This window comes from Perca flavescens, chromosome 13 (genome assembly GCF_004354835.1).
Source record: "Perca flavescens isolate YP-PL-M2 chromosome 13, PFLA_1.0, whole genome shotgun sequence".
NCBI lineage: Eukaryota > Metazoa > Chordata > Actinopteri > Perciformes > Percidae > Perca > Perca flavescens.
In genome coordinates, this window is record NC_041343.1 from 15,113,163 (window position 1) to 15,135,092 (window position 21,930).

The window sequence follows — 21,930 nt, forward strand, 5'->3', positions numbered from 1 at the left end:
CTTTCTTAGCTACATGTATGTCTCCATCAAGCCGACCTGATCTACTTTGAAATTCTTGACGTTCAGCCTGGGTTGCTAAGTACTGTAGGAGTTTAACATTTGGAAGCATCTTTGAAATCATAAAATTGTTTCCACCCCCAAAGAAGTTATCTCTTCTTCACTCTGCACCCCTCCACAGCACATCATCCAGCATAACATGCCTCCACACAAGACACCTATATTGTAAAGATTTATGAAGGCAAAGTCATAAGCATTAAAAGTCACACCTTATTGAATGTACAGACCATTCATGGATTTTCCTGAATAAAGCTTATTTTTTAATAATGAAAATGTGACAGAAAAGTTTATAATCTACAAATTTCCTTTTCGTCAGGTTCATCTGGTTCTTTGTCGGAATCAATTTGCACATTTATTTGCAGTGTTAGATCAAACTTTTCATCCCACAAGCAAACAACTTGATTTGCTTCACTATTGTCTCTAAAAGAAATGCCTTGACTAGTGACTTTACCATTTATCAAATTCCCTTGACATGGGACTAAATACTCTCCCTAAAAGCAAATATTTAGACTATCAAAAAAGAGCCAGTGCTACCTCTACTGGTACAGTCCTACAAAATGAAAAGGTATTCATTTGAAAGACACGCCCTATTGCATTTATAAACCAATAATTACTTTGCTATAAAAAGTAACAGGAGTATGTTTCACTGAAGTACAAGCTCACAGTTTGGGAGAATTAATCCACATACATACAAAGAGGAGTACACAAATACAGTATCTTAGTCTTTTTATTGCAGTGGCGCACACATAAAAACAATGTTTCCATGGAGCGCTTCTCTGCATCATCTGTCACCCTCAATGTAACAGTTTATTACAACAAATACTCACACTGTGTGGGTTGTATTAAGACAGGTATTGACATTTAAAATTTTAGTCCGTCTTCTTATTTGACTAAACAATTTTCACGTTACAGAGACAAGGCCCTTCCCTTCTGGTACCCATTAAAGGGTTACAAGCTCTTGTTACAATATTTAGGAATACCAATGACTGAAAACTAACATGGTAGCTCGCTGCTAGCAGTCTTGATATGCAAGTTTTTATTTTCCTACCTAGTGTAGTCATTTTCCTTTTTAACAATAATGTGTTCATGTATGTAAAAACAGACTGAAATTTAAAATGTCCATGTAAACCTGTACATCTGAGCCAATAATGTACCACTGCTGAAGTGTTTAAATAGCACTAAACACCTTCTGAGCAAAACATACAAGTAGCACACAAAGCTACTGAATCAACAATACTTTACTCTTGGGAATACGAAGTTTAGCTGATGAATGCACTCTGACTATAAGTCATCATGTTAACATTCAGAGTTGTTTCCGCAATAGATGTTTCAGCTTGTGGTCATTTTTGAGTGTAAATATTTACACACCTGTACATCAAAAATTGAATAAAACCTTTCCAAATACATGAAAATGAGCGGTTTATGTTTTTGTCATGAAACTCGAAGAAGGCACCTGAGCACCAGAATATCGGCAAAATAAACACATGAAAGTTAACCCACTGTGAACCCGTCTTCAACCATCTGACTTTTAGACGTGTTAGCATCAGCTGCTCAGCTCGGAGTGACACAAACATGAGACGACACATCCATCCTCTAAACAACATGAGACCTGCCAGGCACCTTTGGTTTGGCAAGATAAATTAAAATATTTCAAACCTTTCCATTGGTATTCTTCACCCTCTCTTACATTATATTAAAAGAAAAACATTGTCTATATATTGAGGAGGTTGATAGTAACAACAGACTTTACCCTGCTGCCTCTTATGGTTCTTTGTAACAGGTTAAATAAAAAAAGAAAAAAAGACTAAAATTGAAAACTGAATTGATATATCATTCTCTTAATGAGATGAACAGCGATGGATGGACATTTGCTTTCTTACACCTCAACAGTGACCCAAGATCATCATCAATCAAGCAAATTTAGAATCTAGTAAATATTGGGGGGGTGGGGAGTGTACTATATATTATTGGAGGGTGGAGGACGTGATGAAAAAGAGGGCATGAAAATACTTTAGCTAACAGACTTCAGCTTGGCCCATGGGTTTGTACCGCGCACCTCCAGGGCTGGATTGTTGTAAAAGATGTGATTGCACAATTCTTCCAGTGGGGGTTCAGGATCTGTGGTGGCAAACTGAGCAGCGTCTTCAATTTCCTTCCTCACCGCCACATCAATCTCCTACAGACACAGCACAGGTAAGACAGAAGGTTATACTAGTTTAGAAATAATTAGAAAATTATTTAGAAAAAAATACATATATAAAATCATATATATAAAATTTTAATACATTGGACGATAAAGTGTGTTCAGGAATATTTTCAATCGGTCTTAATCACTGAGGCACCTGTAACAGATAACATACATTATACAGCAGACAAATGTGTCTTACTAAAAACAAATATTGTATTTTTGCCATTTTCTTAATGAACGGAACTAAACTAAAAACACTTCCAAATGGTGCTCTGCACTTCGAGTCCTCTGTTTGCCTGAGGCCAGCTTGTCATCTACAGTATTTGTGCTGTGGTGACTTCAGCTGGGATCACAAAGGACCAGTGAGACTAGCCCTCTCGTGTTCAAACAATGCACTGCAGCGTTGTGTGTGAATGCTTAATCAATATCCCTAAACTCCATGTTAATGTCATTTTTTTTAAATGCAAAATTCTGTCACACACGTATATTCACTACTCCCAACCAGTGCATACAAACAGCTGAAGGCATGGTATTGTGCACTTGACTCTATAAAACTGAATCTATTGCTATAATATTGTATTGCTTGTGTTTTCTAGATGCATGCTATGTAGATGTCTTGCACCTATATGTTGTTAATGTGGTTAGATGCATTCATGTCCACCTCAGAATGTTCGGTTTATTGGTTTGGTAATTTGTGGTTTCAATCTCATTACCCCAAACACACATTAGTTCCAGCCATCTTCACAATAAAATATGCTTCTTTCCCTTCGTGTTAGTCTTCTTTTACAAATCAACAACCGTGTTGAAAACACATGGTGGGACTCTTGGATTAATTACGCTTTCAAAATCTAAACTAAAAACAATATTTAAAAAAGTGCTATGGATGATACATATATGTGAATTTATCAGTAAACAACTCTCTGTAGCAGCATTCTTTTCACTTTAAAAACTGAAAATATTTGCTACCTTGAGCTCCTCTACGCTGGCCATGTTGTTGCTGAGCATGCGGTCCTTCAGCATGGAGATAGGGTCACTCTTACCGCGGACCTCCTGGATCTCCTCACGTGTGCGGTAGCTGAGAAGGGAGAGATTGGTGCAGGGATGTTGTAGGGATGCACTAATACAATCTTCTTTTTTAGAGCCGACACCAAATCCAAGTGCTACAACTTAAGTATTTATAAATCTAGATTACCAGCAATACATTCCTTTTACTAACCACTATCAATATGAAGATAATTGATTTGGGGTCATTGCAAATAACCATAATAATCCCCTTAATACTGGTGGAGGGATCTGGTATTTTTGTTTCAACAGAACAAAATTCAGCTAACTTGGCTCTGATTTGTGGTTTGTTTACATTTCTCATCCTGTATTATTGAAGCCAGGCATTCGTTTGCTACAGACAATAGCAATATTAGAGTCTGTATTCAGCCCATCCCTAGGCTGTGGTCTGGGCATTGCAAGGCCACTACAGCAGGAAGGAGGGTACATAAAGACTACTGTGGGACAGTGGCAGAAGCAAGGGGCATCGGCACAGTGGGGATAACATTTTTACGTCAAATTATTATTAATACATGAATAAAATGATTTTTATTCAACTAAGAAATGTGCTTTAAAGATAATATATGTATAGCAATCAGTTACAGCAAACATTTAAATTGTAATGAAGTAAAGTTTAAAAAGATCAGGAGCTGTGATATATTTTACCTGACACCAGGATCGCTCATACTGTGTCCGTGATAGCGGTAGGTCTGAAGCTCCATGAGCATGGGACCCTGATTAAAAGGTAGAACAAAAATAACTTAGCTGAGAAACTGACAACCACATTTCCTGCCATTCATATTCAGTGTTTTTGACTCACCTTCCCAGATCGGCAGTGATCAGCTGCAAACTTGGTTGCTTCCCGAACACACAGAACATCCATTCCATCCACCTGGACGCAAAAAAAAAAAAAAAATACCCCAAATTTAATTTATCATGTGCCTCTTTCAAGAAATACATTATAGGAATTTCTACTGAACTGATCATATGGACAGCAAAAGGACAACACTCACTAGCAACACCTTTTTATCAAGTTTCACATTACAACAAAAATTGCTGTTGACTAAATACATGAGCAGGGCTACTGAGTATATGGGGTACTGTATTGTATATCAAGGTTTGAGTGATACTAGGTATGCATCATATTACATTACATTACATTTATTTGGCATATACTTGTTCTCACCACAGATATTTTGCTAAAGCTGTGCAAACATATAGAAATAACATATGAATTCTATTGTATAGTGTGTTTAATCAGTGGGGGGAAAAAAGGTTCAAAGACATGAGTAAGGACAGTACCCTGAGACCAGGAATGAAGTCTCCTCTCTTGTAGTAGTCTGTGCTGGCTGCAGCACGCTCCACTGACGTGCCCATGCCATACCTGTTGTTCTCACAGATGAAGATGGCGGGCAGCTTCCAAAGCGCTGCCATATTGTAGGATTCAAAAATCTGACCCTGTGAAGTTCACAAAGGATTTCTTTTAACGTGGCAAAAAGATATGACTGTTCTTTTTGTTAGGTTACAATAGAAGTATAGAGCAAAGTAAATATTATACAAGTCTGTTTATGTAAACAGCTTGGGAAGTGTCTTATTTCCTTTCAGTTAACAGCAGCCTAGGTTAGCTCAGTTACAGGATGTCTATAGGATCAGTAGCAGCTCTGATTCAAAAGTAGAGAAACAGACTATTAGGGCCCTCACAAGTAGACTTTATATTTCACAATTATTGTTTTTCGTTTATAGATCTCTACATTTCTGACCACACTTGAAGGCAGCTTCATTTTATGGCGAAAGAGAGAAAAAAAAAAAAAAAAAAAAGAGACTGTGAATGTGTTTTGTTGTTTGGAAAACAGTCAGCTGTTCCACAAACTCCTGGCCAGTTAAGTGCTTGTGTTTTGTTTTTACCCTCATAGGGTTATAAAACTTTCTTGCGGCATCAATAGAGGCAGTGATGTTTCCTGTTTACTGTACGGGACTCTCACACCGCCTCAAAACGGACTGACAAGTTGTTACATGATTGGCCACCGCAGGGTGACGTTGGGTTGTGTTTCTCCAATAGTTGAATATCTGGTTTTTTTCCGCCTCCGCCCTGCAGCCCCCACTGCTGCATGGATAGATATTTATGAAGTATAGTAGCAGTAGTTAATAAAGTACAATAGTATAAAACCTTCATTATTGGAGAAATACTGTCCCCTACTTTGAGGACGACGTCACACAAATGGCCCGTTTCATTTACACTCCGACCCGCTGAAAATCACCGGATCACTTTTCTTGTTGTGGATACCCACTAAAACCTCAGGGATTTCTGGACTATACCTGATTGGCAGCACCATCACCATAGAGACTGACACAAAGCTCGTTGTTGCCAAGATACTTGCAGGCCAGAGCAACACCAGCACCCAGGGGAACCTGAGGAGAATTCAGAGATGTCTGGGGTTACATTATATTAATCTTGATGTATAAAGCGCTTGTTTAAACAACATAACAAGAAGCTAGTCACAAAGTGGAGTCTTATGTTGTTACGATTTGTTTGGCACTGACACAATGTCATTAGTCCGGAGTTCAGCGACAACTTATGGCTCGAGAAATCAGATAATATCAATAATTGCTTGTTCTTCTTGGTTTCTTGCCATAATATTTCCAGCAAAACGGCAGCACAAGCCACGCCGTCATGGAATATGCAGGCAAACATAAGTATGCTTGTGACCAATGTCACCTTTCTTTAGATCCACTATATCAGACCCACCATGCCTTTTAAGACATATCACAAGTACATCAAACTGACAGCATACTGGTAGGATTTATGTTTACACCCATAGCATGTGAATCGATTTGGTACGTTCCAATTTCATCATCACTCCAGCTCAGAGAGCATGTGACACAAAGAAACAATGATAAACAAATCAGCTTGCTAATGGACTTCACTAATATACCTGAGCTCCGACAATTCCATTTCCTCCATAGAAGTGTTTAGTGTACATGTGCATAGAGCCTCCTTTGCCCTTTGCAATACCACCTCTTCTGCCTGTAAATTAAAAAACAAAAAAACATGCTGGGGTAAGAAAGCTGAGGTGAAAGATAAACAGAAATATTTGCATCTCAAAATCAACTGTGATTGGAGCTCAAAATTATCTTGTGACGGAAAATGTCACAATGTGTCAGCATTGCAGACTCACCGGTGAGCTCAGCCATGATCTCCTTCACAGTCCCTCCTCTGGTGTAAGTGTAGCCGTGGGCACGGTACGCAGTGATCAGGTGGTCTGTCAAATTAATTCCCGCTTCGATTCCAACTGCACAGGCCTCCTACAAGGAGAAAAAAAAAACAGCTTGAAATGGTTTTTGGAATGCATTAGATTGATAGATTTAAAAAGGTTTTGCCGTCAGTAGAGTTTTAAAGTAATGAATGATATCCGGTTGTATTAGAAGCCAGACTTTACTTTATGTCATTTGATATTTTTTTCCACAGCAGCAAACTCATTACTATAACATTGAAGTGAAACTCTTTCTATATTTTTACTATAGTTTAGGAAAACATATAGTGCACTCAACCTGGCCGTCATACAAGTGGCAGAATCCTCTGATGATCTTCTGCTTATACAACTGATCTGCTTTCAGCTCCATACGCCTTATGGTCTGCATGGTGCGGTAGTACTGCAGGCCCTCCTCACGAGTCATAACCACCTGAGTGGCCGGGGCCTCGTCCAGCTTGTGGATGTCACATTTCTAGAGAGAAGAAAATACCCACAATAACGCTCAAGCTGCCATATGCATTGATCGGTTTCGTACAAAATTCAACTTGGTGTTTGAAGCTTACCTTTATTTCAAAGGTAGCCTCGGCTGTGAAGTCAGCATATGTGCGTGCTGACACGACTGACGCAGCTCCCTGGTGGGAGACAAGATATAAAAAGAAATAAATAAAGACAAATCTGCTACGGTTTGAAAATGTTCAATACAACACCTGAGTTTCAGTAGCAATACCAAAGCAATATTTTTTTTCTTTCTTTAAAAAAATACAGGCATGTTTTTCAACAAAACACTTTTTTTTTCCATTTAACAAAATAAGCCAGAAGTTATTGATATTAATTATATTAATGGTTGTCTAAAACACAACCTGCTGTCCTAGTGTGAAAGTATTTTGTTTTCGCCGCATAGTGTACTCTGCTCTCCGGCTTGAAAGTGGTGTGACCTATGTTGACACCACTTGTGCTATTTCATTTAGATTATTTTCCATTGGATATAGAAGTGCATAAGTGTTTTGGCATGCCTGGTCGAGTAGCACTATATCCATGGTATTGGAAGGGGGACTTAATTCTTGCATGTTTTGTTTTGTTGTACATGATCAAAAAACTAAACTGACATAACTAACCTTAATTGTTTTAAGTAGGAAACATATAACGTTATATCAAAGTTGACCACAAGTATTACACATTTTAGGGATCTCATTCTGTTTAGCAAGAAAACTAATCAGAATAGATAATGTACAGCTCCTGAACCCATATAGAGAACAAAAGAGTTCAACTACGTCAAATATAACGTTATACACTGCATATTGTGCAGATGTTAGCTGAGTTAGCCAAAGACAGCGAAATTCAGGAGTTAGCCAAACAAGCTATCATTCGGCCCTACAAGGTCAGAACAACGATGACAGTCTTGTTTTGGGTAAACGTTGGATGTCTTAGAGGGAGACTGTAATGCTATGTTTGGCTAAGAGCGTCCATAGTTTAAATTTAATATACTTACATTTCTCTGAGCACAAGCCCGCAGCACATTAGAGATATTGGTCAGCATCCTTAGCTAGCTCACGGTTCCGTCCTTCTGCTAGGCTCTGTCCTTCCGGCTCCGCTCGCTCTTCTTCTTCTTCTCTGTCTTCAATAACGGCCGAAAGTACTCTGCTGCCACCATTTCTCCTCTGGTCTGTATGTGGTAACACATGTTTGAAATAATATTTTTTGGATTAAATAAATAAACAATGATAATACCTACGTATTAGTATTACCGTTACAATAATTTTTATTTTTATTTACATATTTTGACCTAATTAAAACCGAGTATGTAGGAAAGTATTGAAGTGATCATCCTTCCTTTGCCGCAAACTAAGCTCACACAGTGATGATGGTGACAAGACACATAAATGACCATAAAGCATTGCTATTACACTAAATAAGGAAACATGTCACGTTTTATATGTTTTATAGGCAATGCATGAACAAATTATATTTTGGTTTGCCAAACTCTATGCTTTCCATGGGGACTTTACTTACTTACTTACTTACTTACTTACTTACTTACTTACTTACTTACTTACTTATGTTGTTGTTGTTGTTGTTGTTGTTGTTGTTGTTGTTCTTCTTCTTCTTCTTCTTTTATTGTTTGCTATCTAGACTAAGGGATTTACAAGTGAGATGTAAGAGTGAGGGGACATTTTTGTCAGCCCCTGAAGTCTGAACATGCTATGTGATAGGTTATCAATGGTTAACCTTTTGTGCATTATGATAAAATCAAGTAGGAAACAGTTAGGCTAATTGTTGCATTAATATAGGCTATGGGTGCAAACTCGGCTTTCTGCTTCTGCGTGTTGTCCTTCTGCCTGTCATTGCATTAGAGCCAGCTAAATTTGGTTAGGACCTGGCTGAGCTGTGTGCAGAGAGGAAATCTCCCCCATCTACCGGCAATGTGTTGATATCAGGGCGGGCTTACGCTGCGACGCACAGTGTGGTCGGTCGGTATAAACTCGATTGTGTGCGCATCATCATCTCCGCTCCAGCCCCAGCATCTCTCTCCTCCATCCATCCATCCACAAAAGACTCTCCTGTCCTGCCTGTCATTGCCTGTCCTGCCTATCTCTCCAGCCTTCATAATGACCTTCTAATTGAATAGTGTGTGTTGTTGTTGTTTTTGTCCGCTGTGGCTGCGCTTATTGCTGCTGACGTGAAGGGAAACGGATAGGCTACCTGTGCTGCATTGGCATCACCGCAGAGTGTTTTGGGTGACAGCACGTCCATACATTTGGGGGTTTTGTGCCTGTGACATCTACCATGGCGAAAACAGTCACATCGTCCAGTCCAATAACAGGTAAGCTTGATGTAACGTTTGTTAGGCTTAGTTTAATCACGCTTTCGGGCTCTGTTCAATGTGTTTGCGCCGCGATTTAAAGCAGCATCATGAATGACGCAATTGACATTCCCAGTGCTTTATGTGCTGCTGGATGTGCGGTCATGATCGGGCTTCACTGTTTTGTTTATTCGGGGAGGCTCACTGGTCTGTTTGTTTTTAATAGGGTATATGCATGTCTATAAGGTGCACATTTTTTATTTTCTTTCAAATTAACCCAAATCACCAGGCCTTATGGTTTTTATTACGGGTGAAAGTGTGACAAAACTGGTGTGCCTCTTTTGTGTGCTTTGCTTCTGTCATTGTATTACACTTTCTCTTACATATTTAATAAGTGTCCCGTCAAAGCTAAATCAGACGTGTAGCCTTTGTTTTTGTTTTTTTTGAGTGATGACGCCACTCAATCAGATAAAAGGGTTCAATTGGGTGTTGAGTGAGGACACTGGATTGCTGCCTCTGACACTGGAGGACAGACCCATGGATTATAGGCTACTGTGTACTTTTTATGAGCATCAAACCATTTCCTCCACTCCCTAAAAGAAGGAAAATCTTCCTGCATGTCCATACATTTGACACAATTTATAGAGTGACTCTATACTATTCTAGAGAAGAGAAACATACTTTCCCCTGTCACATTAGTTCACTGCTTCATTTCACTTTCTCATATCTATATGGCAGCATCATTGTTTTGTTTCTGCAGCTTGTATTTTTACAATCACGTTGGATGTTACAGACTAATGTCTGCAGCACTAATAAGACATAGCATATGGGCGGTATTCCCCTCAGAGCCATAAAAGCTAAATACACCCAGTTCATTTGAGGTAGACTACCAGTGTGGCCACTGAAGAAATCAATGCAGTGTTAGCATGGAAAATGATAAATGTTACAAGTTAAGCATGATGGATGTGTACAGTAATATGTTTCGTTAATAACATAAAAGCCTAGGTCAAGTGAGAAAGTAGCTCTCCTGTCTGATATCAGCCAGACTACATTTAAGAGGGCCTCAGGGTTGTCTGCCAGGTTTCAGTATTCACAATGAAAGCCCTGACTGGAAACAGGGTAATTAATTTGATCAAGTGAAGCGACTGACTTTGTTGGCAGTTTAGCCGACAATGCATATATTGATCAGTGAATTTGTGGAATTAAACGTTTTTTTTTTTACTTCTGGTTCACTTGGATTGAGAGGCATGTTCAAGATGTAGTTATTTGGAGACTGTTATCAACTGATATCCATATTACATAATATATTTATCTAATCATTATTTATTAATTTTTTTATTTTAAATATACTGATATATTACATCTGCTTAATATTAGTAGGCCTACAACAAAAAAAGGTATCACATTTAAAATATTTACCCCAATTTAGGTGCCTATACTATATTACTCTATTGAGCCTGTGACTGTGGTTTCTTTCAAAGAATAATAATAAGAAGAAGAAGAAGAAGAAAGAATAATCTTTCTCTTCTCCATTCAAACTTTTTACAACCATTGTGATAGTGATGTGAGAATAGCAGCTTGCTGTTTAGATCAATGCTCTATGTATCTTTTTATTTGTTTTGTGCGTTAGGTGTAAAGATGGCACCACCGTCCATCACTCTACTTCCTGACAAGAGATCTCCGACAAATGGTCACAGCTCTCCAGCCCGAGCTGGAAAAACTAGTGAGTAATACTATCTGGCTTCTGTTACATGATGCCCTCTTTCCTTCCAAGTGGTTTCATCCAGATAAAAATCACTGACAATGATTAGAAATATTGCACAATAAGAAACATTATAGAATGCATGATATGAGTAGACCCATACATGTTAGGAAAATGTGTTTCAGGGCTGCTCTGTTATTAGCAGCAACTACCAAAAGTGGCATTCAGCATGTGTGGAGTGACTATCCATCAAGGACAGCCTCCTCCCCTCTCCTGCATATTGCTGCAGTTTGCCCTTGGCATGGGCTGCTTGGCCTTTTTTTGCAACACAATGCATTTAACACAGAGCAGCCCCAAACAGAGCTGAAGACATGTTTCCCTCTGCTGGTAACAAAGCAGCACTGCAGGTCAGTAGTGTGATGCTGATGGTATTCCTCTTTAGAGAAGTGTGCTCTCTTTCCTTCTGTCATGGTGATCCCAGCTCCATCTAACACAGAGAAGAAGCCACAAATAAATGGACACGCATCCCCTTCACACTTAGCAGCTAACATCACTAACAACAATGCAGGTAAACAAAGTAAGTATCTACGTTTAATTCTATTAAATGGCTTTTTCTCTCTGCTCTCACTGTCTTTTTTGTTCTCTGACATCTTCATTCATCTTACAGATGTGGAGGGTTATATGAAGACGGACGACAGGATGCGATTAGCCAAAGAGAGACGTGAGGAGAGGGAGAAAAGCCTCGGTAAGTGATGTCCTTTTCTTTTTGCACAAGTGCAAACAAAGAGGTTGATTTTTGTAAACTGAGAAGCTCTAAAATGTCTGCAAGTTCCTACTGAAATTATTTGTCAGTGCAGTTTCCCTGCAAAGTTTTTTCGTCATGACCTTTTTCTCTCCACAGTATAATTGGGTATGGAAGGGCTTTGCTAGCCAGTAGAAGTGGAGTTCACTGGATATTTGATATGATGAGCTATGTCACTTGAGACAATGTGACAGTAACATAGAATTTTCCAGAAGTAGGTCAGTTAATCATGCAGCTCCTGCAGTTGCCTCGTGATGACAAAGAATTCTATCTTCATGATAGTCTCCAGTGTGGATTGACGGATACAAATTCACATAGAAGTTCACGTAATACTAAAAGATTTTGTAAGTGTGTAGTTACATGAAAAGTACACTATGTGTATATATTCTGAACTCTACGCGACCAGCTAAGTAGTAAAAAGCCACCGGCAACAACATTGGTCCATTAACTCAGATTTTTGTCCATGGAACCTGGAGCAGAATTTGTCTTGTCTCTTTCAGCGGCCCGAGAGCAGCTGATCAGGGAGAAGGAGCGCAGAGCTCGGCTGCAGTACGAACGCACAGTGGAGGAACGCTGGAGGCGGCTGGAGGAGCAGAGGCAGAAAGAGGAGCTCCGCAGAAATGCAGTGGGAGAGAAGAGGAGGCACCAGCTCGAGGAGGACAGGGTCAGCTGATTAAACAAACAAAAAATCATAATCAATATCTGTCCAATCTAAGAATGCATCTAATTTGTGGTTGTGTGTGTGTGTGTGTGTGTGTGTGTGTGTGTGTGTGTGTGTGTGTGTGTGTGTGTGTGTGTGTGTGTGTGCGCGTTCAAGATACATACAATATGCATTCATGTGACTTATCCCTGGCAGTGTGTAAAAATGACAAAGAAACAAACCAGTAGAGGGTTGACAGAAGTGAGGTGACAGTGTTAAATTAAAGATTAGCTCTGCTGTGTTGCATTTAGGAGCGACTTGAGGCTCTGATGAAACGCTCTCTGGAGCGAAGCCTTCAGCTGGAGCAGAGGACCAAACGCTGGAGCAGAGGCTGCTCTACAGGACCAGGTAAGAACACAGCCTGCAGATGGTTTTGAATATGAGAAGCATGGATGCAATGCGTGAATTATCTGAAACTGAGAAGTTGTAGGATATGGAAGAAAAGTTTTTCCTTTTCCAGAAGGATTGCATTTTGCTGTATTTCTGTGAGACATCATGACACAGTACAGGTTTGTGTGTGTGTGTGTGTGTGTGTGTGTGTGTGTGTGTGTGTGTGTGTGTGTGTGTGTGTGTGTGTGTGTGTGTGTGTGTGTGTGTGTAAAAGAGAGCCTTTCTCTTAAACTGATCATTGCCGACAGCCTGGCTGCTGAAGTACGCATGAGCAGAAATGTGTTCCTGGTTTCCCAACAGAGATAGCATGAAGTTACATATCTGCACTGGAGTCCGTGTAGCAATAAATCACACCTTTTTAAACTTCTGTGGATGATTGAAATAATGGAAATGTGAAAATATGACAGAAATTATGTGTGCGCATGGCTGTCTGCCACAGTGGCATTTTTGATCACAAATGGGAAGTCACCACAGTCTGAAATTTTCATAACCTACACATAATGGCTTTAAATCAGACAAACAAATAAATGCCTGTTTTGGTTCAATTACATCAGGACATTCCTGCTGGTATGTTAACTTCCATCCAGGTCTCTACAGTTGGATAAGGAATTGCTGAGATAAACTGTTCATAATGCTATGTCTGCTCTGCTCTGCTCCGCCCGCTGCCTATAGGTGACAGTGAGAATGCCCCACTCCCTTTCTCTGCTGCCTCCGCCTTTTCCCATGGCATTGCCTCCCCCCTTCCTGCTGTCAGCGAATCTGGTAAAGTTAAGCCCCCCTTGCCCTCCCAAATGTATCACCCCTCCTGTTCATCCAACAGTTACCCTGTCTGTGTTTGTTTGCCTTTTGGCGAGCTGAAACATCAACTCAAACCAAACGCAAACGTGTTCCTCCTCTGATGCATGCTTGTTAAGCTGCTCTGTTGTTGAACCTCTGTGCAAATGTGATAAAATATACGTCTGCAAAGTAATCTGTATGTTCTCTGTAGGCTTTGGTATGTTTGCTGTGTTGTGCTTTGCTGCAGTGGCTTTCCTCTTTGAGTTACCGTCACAAAAGCCAATGTGGAAGCGCAACACTGTGGAGACGGGCTTCAGGGGTGCAAATTAGCAGGAAGATGTTATCAGTGCGGCAGCATTTCCTGGCATATATCCAAACTGGTCTTATTATTATTTAACCTAATTTTCAGGTAGAACAAAGCTGAAACATTTCCATCCTCCTAATGTTCTCGAGGGACTTTCATTCTTTCCTCTCTTGTAGAGGCAAACTGCAGTATGACAGCAAACGGACCACCATGCAGGAAAAAAAGAGGACAATAAGAAAATGCACCAGCATCAGCTATTTCATAGACTGTATAAATATTGTTTTCCTCCATTAATACGTCCCTTTCAGCCCAGTATTCCTATGTGCCACATTTGTTTTAAGGTCCCATATTATAAAAAATGGGTTTTTCATTTCTTTTTGGATTATGAAGCAGGTCGAGGTGCTACAGCAGATGCAGAAGACCCAGGTTAAACCCATCTTAAAGAGACAGGTGCTAAAATGAAGCGTTTGTTACAGTGTGTCAATACAGGTATAATCAGACAGACAGTATGAGAAAAATAATATGTTCTAGTGGAAACCCCAAAAACAAGCATGAACCTGAAAATGTGCAACATAGGTCCCCTTTAAGTAAACATGTGTTTAGTATGTACAGTTCTCTTTTATATTTCCCTAGAAACCAACCTACGGATTAGTTTTCCCAGAGTAGTAACCTCTCAGTAATTACAAACAGGCTAAAGGATACTGGATCAGAATGACTTAAAAATCTCAACGATCTTAAACACTAGAGGTATTATTTTCACAGTTTGTAGATGAGTTAGACGTATTTGTTTTGATAACATGGCTTTCAAAATGAAAGCAGCTAAGTGGTGCTGACTTTAGGTCCCTAGGTTAGACTGTATTGGAGATTAATTGCACATGACCTAGAATAGAAATAAAATAGTCTGAGAGAGCTGCACAGAGATTACTCTACAGATGGTGACAGATGGATGAGAAGTTACAAGAGATGGCAAGAAGGCAGCTTCTGGTGTTGTTGGATGTGTTCGATGTGTAGGGTCTTTGCTTTTGTGATTGTGAGTTTGCACATAGTCCGTGTGTGTTTTCATTTGCTGTCATTGTTTTGGGAGCGGCAAAGAGAGAAATGTTGGGAATTGGGTTCGAGATTATTTTTCACAGCCACTATGCTGGCATGTGTGTGCTTGTGTCACACTGCATAGTAGCATACAGACTCAGGATTAACAGTGGCATTAACACACCATATTATGTCTGACTCTTGGCTGCATCAGTCACACAGGCAGTTGAAAGACAAAGGCGCGTTCAATATCGTACCCTCAGTCAGGTCAAAATCTAATTTGGGGAAATCAATAGCCTCTTTTTGGCAGAAACAGAAAAAGAATGTCCAATAGGACAGAAGTGCTGACTGGGATGCTGAGAAATATTTTATTGTTTTGTAAATTTGCAGGTTTTCTATCCAAACAAAAAACTGATTACCACAACTTCAACCAGAGAAGAAAAACATATCATTCAGTGAAACATGGATGCCATAAATCCCTAATACATTTATATCTTGTGGCTTAAAACGCAACAGACCTGCCAACTGACTTTGGCTGCAAAAATGAGTCTGTAAGCTCTAACTGGGTGCAGCATACAGTGTCCGGTCAAGCCCTCCCCTGGCAACTGTATTAAAAAACCCGGTTGTCACTTGTAGTTTGCCATAATTTAATTTGATACGCATGGTGTTTGTCATTATGTAGCACCCTGCAGCCCTCACAGGTCACCTTTCCGCGGCTCGCTAAACCCTGCGGATCACAACAGAGCTGGACTTCAGGGTGGCTCTCAGTCCACTCCCAATACCCCTAAGGTCAGAACTCGTACATACTCATGTGCTGTACCTTGACATTAAGTATACTTACATAACATCTGCCAGAATCAAACATTAATGGATACAGCAATCTTTTGTCTTAAATCACACTGCTTACAGAAAGAGCGGCTGCGCAGGGAGAGAAGAACTGCATCTCCAGGTTGTGGATCCCCTGTGAGAAGATCGGAATCCCCTGCAAGTGTCACAAGGCACTTGGCTTCCCCTTCTACTTCTAAGTGAGATTATTTGTTTGGTGAATGGTGGGCAAATGTGGCTGTCAACAGGGACCATTAGCTTGTTCACACAGCATTATTTAAAAAAAAATTTCATTCTTTAGGGAGACACTATTGGCTAGACAGTTTTTTAATGCACTGTTCAATTTTGAGGTTTTGGTTATTTTGCATCCATAACATGTCTTCTTTCAGACTAGTGAAAAATACACATCCAAAATACACATTTAGGTGTTTATTTAACTTAAGTTAGCTTAACTAACACTTCTATCTACTTCTAGCTAACTATCTATTTGTGCCTGTAGATTTTTCCCAAACTCACCAAAAGTGAGCATTAGATAATGCCTCATTTGCATATTTAGAAATTAAATTTCAGAAAACTTCTAATACAAAAAAGAATTGTCTTAATGTAAATAATCAACTGGGTAAATTTCACGGTGATATCTCTTGGTTACATTTTATAGCCCTATTCACCTGTAATGTCCTGCAAAATGTTGCTATATATTTTTACAATAATCTTTAAAGACCTGAGACCTTGAGATCTTTTCTCATACTCTGAGCCAGAAATCTCCATTTCAGTAGCACTTACATACACCAAATGTAATATTTTCATTTCTATCTATATTCTGAAGGTTTTTACAGAGGAGTTTGATCATATATCATAGCCTTTACATTTATATTACTAGGGAATTTTCATGGTGCTATCTATTAGTTAAAATCTTTACCCTGTTCACCTGTAATGTCTCCCCTTAAGCCAAACATCTCTATCTGTGTGCAGGCTGGCATCTAAAATGCGTGCCCAGTCTCCCAGCAATGCACATCAGTACCATAACTCTCCTACAAGACATCGTCCAAACCTGTCACCTGATGATAGGAAAGCAGAAGACAAGAAGGTGGAGAAACCCAGTGAACAATCCAAAGCAGAGAAAAAGAATACCGACATCAACAGCACAAATCCATCTTCACAAGATGAGAAGAATGTGGTCAACACTGAAATCATTAAACCCAGATCTTCTAAAGGTGAAACCTTGGATAGACATTTCAAAGGTGACACATCTGAAAAAAATCAGTCCCCTGACAGAAAGGACCACATGTCCCCCAAAGTGGATTCCTCAGAGAAGAAGACGCAGAGCAATGCTCAGGATGGAGACAAGAAAAAAGGTGGACTTTATAGAAATGACTGTATTTGTAATCTTACACTAAATCAAGTTTTAGTAGTGCACTGATCTTACACCAGTCTTTCTGTGTGTTTGACAGAATCAGCACCATGCTCGTCCACAGGGAAGGTAGCAGCTGGCACAACGAATGCAGAGGAGGCTACCAGGTTGCTGGCAGAGCGTAGGCGTCAGGCTCGGGCTCAGAAAGAAGTGGAAAAGAAAAAGCGTGAACAAGAGGAAGAAGAACGGTGAGTTCATTGAATAAATCATGAATTAAAGACTGCACTGAAAAGTCTGTGGGATTTAAGTCTTGAAATGGTTTTAATAAGTGTACGCACCTGCCGATCAGACTAAGGAAAGAGCAGCTGAGGAAGCAACTCGCACAGGAGCAGCGACAACAGGAGGCAAAGGCTCAGCAAGTGAAGCAAAATGGGAAAAATGAGGAAGATCTTCACAGGTTGAAACAAGAAGAAGACAAACAAAAGAAGGAGGAGCAGGAGCTACAGACCCAGATGAACAAAGAGGTGAAAGTTCTTTATAATGTGACAGGCAGTTGTTTTTGCCCTGTTGTTATAAGTATTGGATTTAGATTTTTGGTAAATTTCTTGTGAATTTCAGGAGAATTTTTGGCATGTTGTGTAAATTGTGCTCGGTCTTAACAGAGAGAAAAAGTCCAAGTCGAGGCTCAGGTCGACACAGCGCGTCAGCGGCAAGACAGAGAACTGCAGAAGCAACAAGAAGAAGAGGAGAGGCAACTGAGGAAAAAGGTTATTTTAAATAGACTCAGAACAAACACGTTTGCATGCTGACTGCATGTTGCACTTGGAATATTTTAAACTCTGAATTCTGGAAAATGTACACAGTGATTGAATGTTGACATGTTTTTTTGCAGAGAATTGAAGAGATCATGAAGAGAACTAGGAAGGGTGAAGCTGACTTGAAGGTACTGTAAGAGACGTCCCCCGTTCTCGTACAGTAGTCCCGCCGCCTTTAAGCACCTGCTGATTATGTGATTTTTCTACTTTAATTTATTAAACCTCTGACTTTCGGTTGTTTTTATCTTTATTAAATTTTATTGTTGGTGATACTATGGTTTTATGTCCTGATTACCACAAATGTTGACTTGATCGTCTCTGTTCTGCATTGAATCAGAAGGAGGAGCAGGTGGAGACAAAGCCAGTCTCACCACCAGGTTAGTACTGTATGTTATACAGTCGCTCTGCAAAGACTTACGTTTGCTTGCTGCCCCTGCTTACTCTACCCCTCTCGGTATGCCTTGCAGCTGTAAAAATGCAAACAGGGCATGCATAGTTTATGATGTGATTCATTTATTATCTTATTTGAGCATGCGCAGCGGTAATGTTCATTTTTATGAGTGGGCTTGTGTGAAATCTCAATGGGGGACATATGCCAATATTTTTTTCCAGCATTCTTGTTATTGTCTTGTTATGCAATAATTCTGAAGCTTTGGCTTTAGCTATTCAGAAGAATGAACAGATATGATCCTTGTCTACATCAACCAAGCAATTTGTTCTGTGGGCCATTACAATTAAAACCACTCGATGGAGTATTGAGCAGCAGCCAAGGACTTTCCTCTTGGTGCTGATAGGGCACTTTTTACTGTAGAGCAGAGCCATGGGAGCTGACTGTCAAATTAGCTGCTCTTGAAAACGTCCTTGGAAGATTTATTCAGAGACTGCTCTGCGCAGTGTGAGCTCACACTTTATTTGGGGTGTCCGGTGTTCATTTTCAACTCAGTTGGGTTTTACAATTGAGCAAATGTCAATATTCAGGCAATATTTAGTATCAACTTGTCCAGTAAAACTGTTGATATGTGACATCAAGTCGACACAAAGAAATGAATTTGATGGAAATGGGACAGTCCAAATAAAGTGAAGCCCACTGTGATGTTTTTCATCCTCCACAGGTGAAGTAAAGACTGTTCACACTAATGATCAGGTGAACGAGCAAGCAATCCAAAAGGTTGATTTTCAGGTTAAAGAGCAGGTCTCAGTCAACATGAAGGAATGTGCCGTGGTGAAGAAAGAAGCAGCAGCAGCACAGATTGACAATCAGAAGAGTTTGCAAGTGACAACAACACGCAGTGTTCCTGACAAGAGGCCGGACACCAAACACACCACTGAAGAGCATGGCGGCCATCTTACCAGAGAGGGAAAAGCCTGTATCCTCAAGCAACAGGGAAGAGAGGAGGAAATTAATATAAACAAGCAGCACAGAGCACATGTTAAAGACCAAATAAATAAAGAGCTGACAAAGCCAACAGCAGATGCCAAAGTCAACCAAAGGGAAGGTGGTATGATGAATGGAGCAGTAAAGGGTGAAGTAAGCGCCTTGAAGAGAAGCCATCTAACTGCTGAGGTAAACAAACAACAGAGCCTGCATGTGTTTGCAGCTGCTAAAGGAGGGTCCCAGATGGAGGTCATTAGACCCTCGGTGGCACCCCTGCCATTGGGACACCTTTCACCTCCAATCATCAAGCTGGCGCCACTAAATGTGAAGGGTACAGGGTCTTGTGATGAGGTGCAGTCCATGGAGGTCAGGTGAGTCATCAGGTAACCCTGCAGTACTGTCCGCATTACACACTTGGTCTTCAAGGACACCAATATTATGAATTTTTTTAATATATTTTTTTATTATTACATTACAGCCCGGCTTCAAAGGAGGAACTGATTTCCATCCCAAAGTTCTCGCCAGTCAACGAAATCCATCACAGCAGTGTGAGTAACACCCGTGCTCTTGAAGACCTGATGGACCTGACAGGCAGCTTCACCTACCCCAAACTGTCCTCTGGGGGCAACAAAGGCGACTGCAACAAGAACCTCATTGAGGGTGTTGTTAGTCCCATGTCAGACTCCAAACTCATTGGGATGTCCCCTCCATCCTCAAATAAACTTAGCATCCAGTAGTCCATTAATCTCTCTTTTTCTTCCTCTCTCGCTTGCCTTCTCTCTTTTCCCTCTCTCTGTTACACACACAAACACTCACGGGATGTCACATCTTTGAGCGTGTGCCCCCGTGTCACTACATTTATGGGAATTGAGCCATAGAGATTGACTTAAAAAAAACTGTAAACCATGACTTGCAATGTAAAGAAAACACATATTATATTCTAATCACATAGCAACTGACCATTGAAAATAGGCCTCTGTGTCAAATACTCTATCTACCATGTCTGTGTGCGCAAGATGAGCACATGTGAAAAAGGATCAGGGAGAGGTTTGTCTGGACTGCGCGAAATAATGACAAAAATCAGGGTTTTAAATATTATAGACATTTAGAAAACACACTATTGCTAACGTATGGTAATTTTCTCTGCATAGATTCCTCACTGGGGTCCCAATTCTGTCCCAGTAGTACAAGAGTAACAATAAAGCCTTCTCAGAGCATTGAGGACTACATTTGTACCTCTGTCTTTCCACATGCCCTCTTAAGCCTTTAAATCTAATTCAGTGTGTTGCTGGAAAAGGCATGACTATTTAATTTTCCTGATAGCCTAATTTAATAATATTTCAAAAATATTCATCCCATGTTATTCATGCATGTGTTGATTATTGATTCGGCTCGAATTTAATGGATTTATCTGGCAAACTAAACCAAGCAGGGCTCCTTTACTCTTCCTATCCCAGCGTGGTCGGGCCATGGGATTGTTAACATTTTATATTTAATTGCAATGAGATGATTCCCTTTATGTTTTTTAAATCTTTAACTGGGACTTTCTAACTGCACGTTTAGTGAAGAGGATGATTCCAAAGCTGTCATCTTGAATGTTATCCCACATTGAGAAAATCATGGCATCAATGCAAATGATGGCACAGACCTATACTACATGTTTGTTGCAGACTAGAGTTAATTGCTAACTTGAACTCTACTGCGATTATACAGTAATTGCATTCATGAAGCTGATTTAACTGGCAAGACGCTCATATTTTTAATGATTCCACTGATGAGATGGATTTCCTGTGATGAAAATAATGACAGCTGAGCAGCTTCATGTCGTTTAAAAGGTTTTCTGTAGGTGTGCCTTATATGTAAAGGGTTTCCAAGGCACAGCGCTAATAGCTGCATTAATCTTTTCGACATACAGTAACGTAAATAGATTCTAATCAATAGGTATCTGGCTGTTGATGTGTAAGACTGAATTGCACTGAGGCAGGAATGTCTGCATAACAATCAACTTGTGAGTGTGCCCTGTAGCTATAAAAGATGCTGTTTTTCTCCTTCCATCATGTTGTACGTGTGGTCCTGTGTAGGAATTATCCAGTGGGCTCCTTTAACTTCTTGAGCAATTCATGAAATGATAATTGCAATGTTTCATTTTCTGTCTCTAAATGTGATTTCAGTAGAAATGCCTTATGATTAGTTAGCAAATTTCTGTGCAAATCATTTAACGGTCTTCTGGCTGTGTAACTTTTCTGTTTGCCCACTGGGGTTGTTGCGTGTGACCTGTAATACTTGAACCTTGGTTTCAAACGCTTCATCTCTGCCATGCTGCAAAAACAACTATGCCAACAGCTTATATACATTATTATGCCATTTATAAAGTGACTTTAGATTATTGTTCTGCGGACAATACATAGCCTGGAAAGACAAAGGCTTTTTTAATTATCTTATGTGAAGTAGCCATATATGTATGTAACATATAGTATTTGAAAGTTATGATTTGATGTAGGCCTAAAGTTTGCATAGTCAAAC

At 39.9% G+C, this 21,930-nt stretch overlaps 2 protein-coding genes across 2 annotated transcripts; one reads left to right on the forward strand and one right to left on the reverse strand.

Moving 5' to 3' along the window:
• Nucleotides 1-766: 766 nt before the first annotated feature.
• On the reverse strand, nucleotides 767-8,191 carry pdha1a (pyruvate dehydrogenase E1 subunit alpha 1a). Its single transcript, XM_028595608.1, has 11 exons — nucleotides 8,027-8,191; nucleotides 7,101-7,169; nucleotides 6,836-7,009; nucleotides 6,463-6,589; nucleotides 6,220-6,311; nucleotides 5,603-5,695; nucleotides 4,589-4,744; nucleotides 4,107-4,178; nucleotides 3,953-4,020; nucleotides 3,212-3,320; nucleotides 767-2,233 (listed from the first exon to the last, which is right to left on the reverse strand). Exons 1-11 carry the CDS (start codon nucleotides 8,072-8,074, stop codon nucleotides 2,069-2,071), a joined length of 1,173 nt encoding a protein of 390 aa, XP_028451409.1. The 5' UTR covers nucleotides 8,075-8,191; the 3' UTR covers nucleotides 767-2,068.
• Nucleotides 8,192-8,758: 567 nt separating this feature from the next.
• On the forward strand, nucleotides 8,759-20,144 carry map7d2a (MAP7 domain containing 2a). The gene is made up of 17 exons (XM_028595920.1): nucleotides 8,759-9,358; nucleotides 10,968-11,060; nucleotides 11,521-11,616; nucleotides 11,707-11,784; nucleotides 12,342-12,505; nucleotides 12,793-12,889; nucleotides 13,604-13,693; nucleotides 15,724-15,830; nucleotides 15,951-16,066; nucleotides 16,839-17,221; nucleotides 17,318-17,465; nucleotides 17,567-17,741; nucleotides 17,880-17,984; nucleotides 18,110-18,160; nucleotides 18,370-18,409; nucleotides 19,145-19,778; nucleotides 19,886-20,144. Exons 1-17 carry the CDS (start codon nucleotides 9,322-9,324, stop codon nucleotides 20,142-20,144), a joined length of 2,673 nt encoding a protein of 890 aa, XP_028451721.1. The 5' UTR covers nucleotides 8,759-9,321.
• The last annotated feature ends 1,786 nt before the right edge of the window (nucleotides 20,145-21,930 follow it).